The sequence below is a fragment of the Sinocyclocheilus anshuiensis genome, unplaced genomic scaffold (assembly GCF_001515605.1).
Source record: "Sinocyclocheilus anshuiensis isolate Anshui unplaced genomic scaffold, SAMN03320099.WGS_v1.1 scaffold609, whole genome shotgun sequence".
NCBI lineage: Eukaryota > Metazoa > Chordata > Actinopteri > Cypriniformes > Cyprinidae > Sinocyclocheilus > Sinocyclocheilus anshuiensis.
Genome location: NW_015541011.1, coordinates 901373 through 911965, shown reverse-complemented (window position 1 = coordinate 911965; position 10593 = coordinate 901373). Strand labels below are relative to the sequence as shown.

At 36.7% G+C, this 10593-nt stretch overlaps 1 protein-coding gene across 1 annotated transcript in view; it reads right to left on the bottom strand.

Annotated features, from left to right (window-relative positions):
* LOC107690368 (semaphorin-4B-like) overlaps positions 1-10593 on the bottom strand; it is a 69140-nt gene that overhangs the window by 8686 nt on the left and 49861 nt on the right. The window contains exons 5-8 of the mRNA XM_016488677.1: positions 7587-7685; positions 6810-6921; positions 6593-6709; positions 5032-5189 (exon numbers count right to left, since the gene is read on the bottom strand). Coding sequence (XP_016344163.1) covers positions 5032-5189; positions 6593-6709; positions 6810-6921; positions 7587-7685 — 486 coding nt within the window. The remainder of the gene's footprint in view (positions 1-5031; positions 5190-6592; positions 6710-6809; positions 6922-7586; positions 7686-10593) is intronic.

Sequence of the window (10593 nt, the reverse complement as noted above, 5' to 3'; positions counted from 1 at the left end):
TGTGCACAAAAGCATTGTAAGCTACTGGTTCAGGAAACAGTCCTCGTCATATGTGCTGCACACATCTGAATATTTGGGGTGAACTGTTCTGGAACAGTGTTGTAAATACAACTTAACCACTGATTTCTAGTTGTGTCCTCTTTTGGAAGGCCAAACAAAGTAGTTTTGCTTTCACAACGAAACGCACAGCGTCTCCACAACATGGCGGCGGCGGCAACAGCGAGAATAAAAGTTACGCCTTCTTTCTTTGCGTGAACATTTGGGCGGCATTATGCAAATCTTCCCACATCGTGATGTAGACATGTGGGGGCGTGTTAGAATGAGCCGTTTTAGGTAGGCGTGGTTGACTCTTAACTTTTATAAAGAATATCTCTTTGGATTTGAGACTTTAGTCTTTGCAACTTTACAGATCTTCTTTATGCACCAAGAGCTTGTAACACTCCAAAGAGAAAGGAAAAATTGAAATCGCATCATATGACCCCTTTAACATATGTAACATAAATAAGAAAAGACAAAAGGAGAAACTGTTGATCTGAAGTCTAAATCTTCTGTTTATATTAACATATATATAAAGGCAGGTTTCTCTTTGCAGTTCAGTATGGTAATACAAATTGAATGTTCATTTTTTGTGAACTAAGGCACTACAAAAGCAAACTAATAATTTTAGCATAATAACTGACAGAATATGCATGCAACTGACCACAAATCTTTCACCAGCTGTACCTCAGTTTATTTTCATTAATGAAATGACATCAACAGATGAAAAAAGCAAATTATGTAACTAATTCTTGGATTATCAAAGACAACTGCTTAATCTATTACTGACTTGACTTGAATGCTTCCATTTCATGTATTATACAAAAAGTACCCTAAAAAATAAACCAAATATTGGTTTGAAAACAACGAGCCAAAATTATCTAAAGAGAAAAGACAAAAATGAAGAGAGGTTGGATAATAAATCTTATGACACAGGTAAAGAAGAAAGCCACACCATGAATCAACTAAATATTTTTGTTTTTCAGGGCAGCTTTATATTAGTGTCAACCCTCGCTTAAGCAGAACTTCATACCGAACAGCTGAACAAACAAATGGACAGAGTGATAAAATCAAATACAAGAACAGAAAGAGACATTTGGGCAGAGAGCAGAGAAAGAGACAAATGTGAAGTACAAATGGCCTGAACGACAGCCAGAGGTACCTAAAGCAGAGGTCCCACAAGCACTATATTTATTCATTAATCTCAGCTGCTCTCCAAAGAAAATGAGCTTTCCTCTAATTATAATATTATTGTAATCCAGCACGCAGGACAACGCCTTCCCCTACCAGCAGGACGGCAACAACACATTCCAATAAAATCTTTTAAAGGAAACTCCCACCCATCATTGAACAGCAGAGAGTTTAGCACTGTGAACAGCTGAAGGCTGAGTTAAGGGCAGTTCATACCAAGAACGATGACTATAAAGATAACTATTAGCACCGACACCAATGCATGGTAATGTTCTGTTTATTCTAAGTTTGAGCATGCACAGTTTTGACGTCTGCGGTTTTAAATGCTCGAGCTCGAGTTGAATGGTTTCTGATTAGCGGTCCATGGTTTTATAGTTCATCAGCTAGAAAAAAAAAAAAGATTAATTCTCCTCTTTGTTGTTATCGTTATACTTATGTATAGGTGTGAATATCCCTATTCTCATCAATTAGAATGATTTTTTAAACGTTATTATCATAGTATGTGTGAAAGGGCCTTTACCCTTTACACTATAATCTATACTATAAGTACTTGAACCATCAAAATTATGCAGTATCAAAAATGTAATTATTTTAAATTATTTTCATTTATGATTATTTCTACATGATGTAAACATACAGATAAAAATGTATATACATTTATATAAAATTACATATATATATATATATGTGTGTGTGTGTGTGTGTGTGTGTGTGTGTGTGTGTGTGTGTGTGTGTGTGTGCACGCACATTTAAAAACTTTGCTCAGAAGGAACTGAGTTGCCATATACGCAGCAGTTTCCACATATGCCATTCATTTTAAATTTGAAATCAAAGGATTACAGCTTCTGCTGCTCATTGTCTCATTGTCATTCTGAGTGTAAATGATAGGGTACGCTTTCAAATGCAAACCCCAGGCGCTATTCAGAAAGAATCTTAAAACAATAAGGAACTGTTTCAGTACATATGCGGATAGTATGACATGCATCACAGTTTCCACTGGAATTTGACATGGTCATCAGTGCAAAAGTGCACCAATATCCAAATTATAGTGACACGTAATTGGAGGTAAGTTAGGAGTCAAAAAGAGAATAAACCAAAATATAAAGAGTGCAGTGGAATTGAAATCATTCTCAGACTTCAAAAGCAAGACGAGAAGGCAAATTAATCTTGCAGATGTTTCACTCCGCTCATGCACCGTTCAGAACAGACAAGGTCAGTGCTTTAACCCAACTGGCAACGCAGAGACTTTCTTAAGATTCAGATCACTGTTTGTGCACAGATGCCCTGCTTTGAGACGAAGAGCATAAGCAAAGGAAATTAAATTTCAGAAAAGTCAAAGATGTGACAGGAAAGGACTCGCACATCGGCCTATAAGTGTGGCTTTGCTGCGTGTCACATCACAGAATGCATGACAATTAAATCTACTAATGGGCTTTGCAGGAGTCATTACATTTGTTTACTATATGACAGGAGATAAGGTACAATACCAAGAAAATGCAGCTTATAAACATAATCATTTCATTCCCTTCCTCATGGCTGGGCTCCAGTGGTTCTGGCAGGAGGAATATAGGGCATGCTAAAAAAGGAACCTGGGATAAGGTTTAAGGTACTGGATGTAAATAAGCAGGCCACATTCCCCTGCATGGCAACCATTTAACTGTCAGGAGGCATTTCATGAAGCCTGTGTGATCATCCATATTACAAGGCAGGGAGACAGGAGAGCATGAACCTTCTATCGGCTGCCACTTGGTGAATTAGCTGGTGTGAAAACGGAAACCATTAGTTAATTATCCTTAGTGAAGCTGGTTTAAAAAGCCTGTTTGAATGAGCTACTGTACATGGCAATCGCAGAATATTTCTATTCATCACTGTCATCACTTATTGAAAATACCAAGGGGTCAAAGTTAGCATAGCACCATTAACCCCTGCTTGTAGATGCCATAACTACACTTCTGTCAGGACCGCTATCATCAAATTGATCGACACTTTGCAAACAGTTTGGGTTGGCGGTATGGTTCTGTTCTGGGTAAAAGCTCCCTGCTCATCCATGCAGCCTGTCATGAATGAGCAGGTAGAGCAGCAATAACCACAATAACAAATGCAGATATCATTAATGTTCTTAATGACATTTTAATGTAACAGCATTATTAAAGATAAAAAGAGTCTGATTCAACGAGGATTTATAAAGCCAAGTCCTGACTGTGACGAAAGGAGGAGTTGGGGATGGAGGAGGGTAAGTTGCTCCTGAGCAAGCGATAAAGCTGCTGAACAATACTGAATAGACCTTATATAGGAATGGACTGGACGAGAGGAGGAGTTGGGGATGGAGGTGGGTGATTAGCTCCTGAGCAAAGCGATAGCTGCTGAATAATGACTGAAAGGACCTTATAAAGGGAATTATGATAGGCGTCATATTCCTATAGGTAGACGTGGATCAGCTGAGAGTCAGCTGATGCAAGCTTGACTCACGTGACCTCCCAGAACTAATGCTACGCTTGATTTCTGTACCTCAAAAGCATTTTTCTCCACCGACAGCCATTTGAAATTATTTGTGTATTTTGACTAAATAGATTATTTTGCATGCAACATATAAATAGTTTAAGCAATATCACATTAGCAAGAGAGATTCTGTTATGAATACCAGCACAGCGATACTGATATTTAGACCAACAGTTTTGTACTTTTCAATTATCCAGTAGTTAATATATGGAAACATACATTTGACAGTTACTTTGCCTTTTCTGTTCTGCTAAATGAAAGTAGTTCCAAACAAGTCCACAGCTGAATTAACTGTCAGTGTGCTTAGAACTAATTGTTTGAGTGAATAATTCAATGAGTCACTCACCGGTGTTTGTTTTGTTTGAACAAATTGGTTGAGGCAATGATTCAATGACTTACTCATAAGAGAGGCACTTGTTTTGTTACTGAATGACTCAGTAGTTTAAAAAAATCGGTTGAGTCAATGATTCAATGTCTCACTCATAAAGAGAATCACTGAATAAATCAGTGGTTTGAACAAACTTGAGTCAACAATTTAATGACTCACTCAAAAATAAATTCACTTGCTTTGTTCCTGAATGAATCAGTGTTGTGAACGAATTGTTTGACTGAATGATTTAATGACTCCCTCATAAAGACAGTCCACGATCACTATTCAGTCTGTCTAAAAGAAACAAACGCAGACAAGCAGAACAATTCAAACAGTGAAAAGTCCCAGTGCTGTTGGACTAAATGTTATATAATATATTAAATTAATTATTTCTTAGCTCCTTTCCCTGTTTATTCACTTGTGAAGAGTTTGGGACTTTGTACATATGATGCCGTTGGCCATTTATTGTTTTCCTGCAGATCCAATAAAGTGCAGTCCAGGGAGTATTCCTCTTTGGAGGAACTGTGAGGAATGTGTGTGTTTTGTATGTAATGTGCATTTTCAGCTGCTCCTCAACTCAACGGATGAATGCTAATATTTGCTGAGCAGTGATAAGAATTCGAGGTGGACCATAAAAAGGGAGCGTTCTGCATTGAAGAATGCAGTTTGAAACACAAACCTTCTAAACTCTCTGAAAGGTAGCACACCTCTGTCACCTCGGTGTGACAGATAAAAACCATCATGTAGTCCATGTTAGCACATGCACACACTTGTGCATCATTGTTAACATGCACAAACATACTGGCATGTATTCCTTTGCACTTCATTGGGGGAGGGGGAGGTGTGTATAAATGCTCTGTCTGTACATGTATGTGGGGGGAATAGCCCTAATCTAACCACCTTCAACAATGTGTTTATGCCAAACTGTCCCTCACCTTACACACGCGAGCGATGCGTGACACAATGGTGTTGTCAAAGAAATCGAACTCCTTTCCCGCTTCACTGAAGAAGAAGTAAATCTTATCATCATCGCCGACTACGTTGCCTTTGGGCAAACTCTCCTGAATGTAGGCTGAGCCCACAAAAGCAGGGTCTGAGGGAGAAATAAAAACAAGTGTCAATCCATGCCATGGAACGTGCACAGAGACAGCAGTGTTTGTAAGTAATGTGGACTTTGTGTTTCAAATATAGCCACTGGTCCACCTGAAACCCGTTTAGTTGTAATTACTGAGAGAAATCTTTTGTTACACTATCAATGTGCTTAGTATTGATTTTGCATGTGTCTTTCATCAACTTTGCCTCTTATGGAAAAATATTAAGCTATTACTCTTTAGTAAATAGTACTCTCTAGTACTCTTTAGTAAAGTGAGAAGGGTGTAAACTGACACTAAATTGATTTGTTTTGTTCTCTGTAGTCTTGCTTTACATGAATACTTCTCTGATTTGCCAAAATTGCCTCTCAGTGGTAAGTTCAGGGGAGTTGAGTCCCTAAAGAGAACAGAATGGAGGGAACTGTGCCCGCTGATAGAGCCATTTACTTCCATGCTGTTTGCACTATTGTAGCACCTGAATTACTTAAAGGGATAGTTCAACAAAAATTTCAATTGTGGTCATTTACTCCCCATCATGTCGTTACAAACCTGTATGACTTTTTTTTTTTTTTTTAATCTTCTAATGTTTTAATCCTCTTTAAATCAGTTTTGGTAATTGAAATAAAACTTAATAAATAAAATAAAATACAAATATTAGATAAAAACTTCAACTTCAAAACAAAAAAAACCCGTAAAAGTTAGAAGTGTTGCCTTGGCAAGTTGAAGTAATATTATTAAAAGTAAAACATAAATAAAGAATTAATTAATTAAAGCAATAATGAAATATAAAAATGACAAAACAAAAATGACAAAAGAACACAAAGTTTCCTAAAACAAAATAAAAATGAAAACTAAAAAAAACAAAAACATAATAGTATATAAATAATACAACAAAATTCACATCATTGACTCAATAATCCATTTCCATAGCTTTACATGTGCAAATAATAGTGCAACGTTAATTGTACCTGGCAAAAATAAATTTTTTTATTTTGTGAGGTGCAGTTTACAATGAACTGAATTAATATAAAATGAAGGTATGGTTGCTTCATTATCTAAACATTTATGGCTATTTTAGTTTGTATTGAGTTAACTGTGTACCTTTTTTCTACACACTGGTAGAGTAACATTAGATATATAGAGCTGAGAAGATATTCCATTCAATCAAATGTATTGTATGTCACTTTTCACAATAAATATTGTTCCTAAGCAGTTTTACTGTGAATATACAGTAAGGGACAATGGTCATGAAAACTTCCTAAAAGACGTTAGCACCTGGTCAAACTGAATTGCGGCAGGTGATTAATGTGCAAGCTTTTGCGCTCAAATACAGTGCACAAAAGTGCTGCAATTGTCAGTGAATCTGTCTTATTAAGAGCAGGATGGTAGTGGATGTGGCTTTTACCTTGAAGCCAGTTCAGTGAGTTTTCAGTCTTTAAGGCTGTCCCCTGGCCAAGGCTTTTGTAAATGATGGGTTCATTCCCTTGGAAGTTACTGACTGTGCCGGCATACAGTTCTCCATCTGTAAAACCATAATTTCAAACCAACAGATATTAATAAAGCAAGTCAGAAAAGAGTGTTGCACACATACAATACATTACACCAATTTTTGTGACATGTACCGGCCATGATGGCCGTAGACTTGTATTCAGGGTTGAAAGGACACCGGCTACGACCATCTTCGGTGACTATTTCTTCCATTTCATTGCGCACCAGGGAAAAATCAGATGTGTTCTAGAGGAAAAAAAGACACATTCTTGTAATGACAGCAAGCACTGTCTCTTGTATCGACTGTCCTGATGGCTTACTGCCTGTGTAGCTCTAAACAAGGACCTTATTTTGCTGAACAGAACGTCATGTTATTGCGATAAGTCTGGAGAGATAGTAAGAACAGGGTGAACGCACTCAAAGTGAAGGGATGATGTGTGTACTATCGACTCTGTGTTGGCCAAGGATACTGATAAAAAGGATGTTTGGAAGGAGATGCAGCTGTATGCACTCTGGTTATTTTTTTGTTTGTGTCTTTATAGGGGCATAAAGGTAAACTATACATCTGCAAACCATTTCAGGGCACAGCTGTCATAGAATCAACTCGTGTAGGCGAAGTACACTATCCTAAAGCTTCAATTTTAGTGGTCAGTGTTGACCCCTCGAATGCACACACCGATCCAGGCGTAGTCTCTAGAGTGAAGGGTCTAAGTAAAGTGCGGGGCCATAATAATTTCTCATCCGAGCAGCATCTACCCTTAGGGAGAGAGCGGAAGAGTGTATTTCTGAGGACATTTTGATTGACTGAGTAAATTACATGGATAATTAATTCCTCCCCTGCAGCCTGTTAAAAGCATGGAGGGAGGTGGTGAAATCCTGCAGAATAGAACAAAATGAAACACAGTACTTACGATGTATGCACAGATAGGGCTGAAAGCATACGTTCCACACACGTACAGGTGAGTGCTGTTCACACGCAGTAAAATCTTGATGTAATTGAAGCAGTCAGTCTGGAGTCAGAAAGAGGAAAAAGGAAATGCATAAGAGAGGGAGACACAGATAACAATTTAAGCCTTAAGACATGGATGTGACAGTTACTAAAGTGCAGGGCCTTGATGCACTCATTAGCTCATTTGGAGTCCTAACATTTTTGATACCAAGAACCCCATAATATCATAGTCCCCTTGCATTTGACCCTGTTCCTATAATGAAAAGTCAGCTATGTATCTTCATGAATATATAAAGACTTATCTGTACTGTTTGTGACAAATAGTAAGGATTACATTATAATAAAATACAACCCCAAAAAATACAACACAAGATATAACACAAATACAAACTTTTCTTTAAAGTTTGTGGGGTGTAACGTAAGGAGGGAAATATTAACATACTTTTCCCCACAAAATTATCTGCAGATTTGCTTTTACTGTTAAAAACTATGGCTCTTAATATAATGAAATAATCACAATTAATAACATGATTTCCGATCAGTCTTTAAAAAACAGAATGGAAATAAACTAACTGCTAAAACAACTGACTTTTTAAAATATATTCTTTATTTTAAAAATAAAGTTTGGAGCAACTCGAGGGAGGACAGATAACGACAGAATTTTTAGTTCAAATCAAATGATTTGCGGATAAAGTGTGATTGAATCAAAATGATAAAATTTACACATATATGAACAATTTCTGACTTAAAGGGATAGTTCAAAAATGAACATTTTGTCATCATTTACTCACCTTCATGTTGTTCCAAACCTATATGACCTTTGTTCTTTTGTGGTAAATAAAAGAAGATATTTTTAGAATATTCTCAGTATTTTTTTTTTTTGTCCATTCATACAATAGAAGTCAATAGGTTCCAGTGTTATTTGTTTCCCAACGCTCTTCAAAATATCTTCTTTTGTATTCCAGAGGAGAAACACAGTCAAACAGGTTTGGAACAACATAAGTAAATGAAATGTAATAAGTAAATGATGACAGATTTTTCTTTTTTCGCTGAACATATGATAATCGTGCTAATTAATTTTCAAAGTTACAAAACTAATACACATAAAGAGTTGAATGTTAAATAAAGGCAAATGTTCAAAGCAAGCACCAGGTTGTGTGCACAAGTGTTGGCTGGCTGGGCCTCAGAACTTGTTTTCACATCACTAGGTTTGATCTAAATCCTCTGTAATAGTCTGGGAGAGGTTTCTGGCAGCTGTGTGTCATCGGTATCAAGAAACAGCAGTTATTACTGTGTCTTCATCAGGGTCCCAACATCCATCCAAACCTGGCTCCCAAGACAAATCAAGCTGGCAGCAAATTAGGCATGTGGATTATTAATCTAATAACAGCCTTTATGCAGTGTCAAGCTTTCAGGGAAATTACAGTGTGGACGTGTCAAGGCAATAATTGTTCCTACGAACTAAAAGTAGTGCGACAGGCAGTTTCTCGGATTCAAATTTAGCTCAGTCATATTGCAAATATCTATTTTAGAGACCCACTTCTTACTGGAGTTATATGAATCGACATGGAACTTCATGCTGAAATATACAGATATACAGATACAAATATACACTTTGATGAATATCTCATTCACTCACCTGTAAATCTTTCCCTTTGAAACTGCACTCCTCTCTCTTTCTCTGTGGTGTGCTCCATGTTAACTGAAAAAGTGAAAATTGCAAGCTGCGGTTACATTAAAGTGTGCATTTAAAGTAAGACGATGCATAAACACGGACATGAGTAGGCCTACAGTGTGAGTTGGCTGTAACATATTGCAGTCTCGCCTTTCTATAATGTTCAGAATGAATCAAGCAACGCAGAATACTTGCAGTGAACTGTGAAAATCTATTTTTGACTTAAAAAGTTAATTTGTTGAAAAGTAAAATGGAGTAATACCCTGCAAAAATACAATAGGGGGAAGTGGGACAACTGGTAAAGTAGGACACTTGCAATGAATGGAAACTAAAGCTTCAAAAAGGACACAAAAGACCAATAAAAGTATTATAAAGTTGGTCCTTACTGACCTTTGCACAATATTTCAAGTATTCTGGAATCATAAAATTGTTTTGTGTGATGAATAAATGAAATTTAACTCATTATTCATTATTCATTCACTGCAGTGAACTGCATCGGTGAGTTATTGAACTCAAGCTCCATATAAATTTTAGCCATTTGGATCGTATTTTTTTTTTACCAATGACAAATTGTCAGAAAAAAACAACAAATTGACCCACTTTACCTGTATTCACTCTTATGTGTACAAAACGTATGGTTGTGCTTAAGTGATGTCTATACCCAACATTACTGATAGTCCACTCTCGTTTACTAATGCCCATATTACAGACTAATGCACATGCTTATACATCCTCCAAAATAAAACACACAGACATACTCACATTACGCTGCAGCTGTGTTCTGCTGATATCGGTGATATTGAGTGCGAAGAGAGTCTCTCGAGCGCCAACGTACAGCATGTTATCCTCTTTACTGAGGTGCAGAGAGGTGTAATTGAAGACTCTTTCGGGGGAAAAGCTCTTGGCCGACCTCTCGATTGCATCTATGTGCAGATATGGAAAAAAGAGAGCAGAGAGGGAAGAATGTCAGCAAAACCGAGCCAAAAAGATTTAATACTGGAAATATGATAAATGTGCAAAAGTCAGATATGTGATCATGCTTTTCAGTTGTTTATTTTCTTCAAGACACAGATTTTACACTGTAGTTTTCTATAATAAACATTTAAATGTATTAATAATATAATATTAAGAAATAAATTATTTTCTTTTTTGTTTATTGTCAAATTAACCCATATTCAATGTAGTATGGGTGGCATTCTCTTTTACTTTGCATGGTTTTTAATCATAATTTTCAAGTATGAAGGTATTAATGATCTTTTTTTTTTTAAGTTTCATTTCAATCCCCCCTGAACAA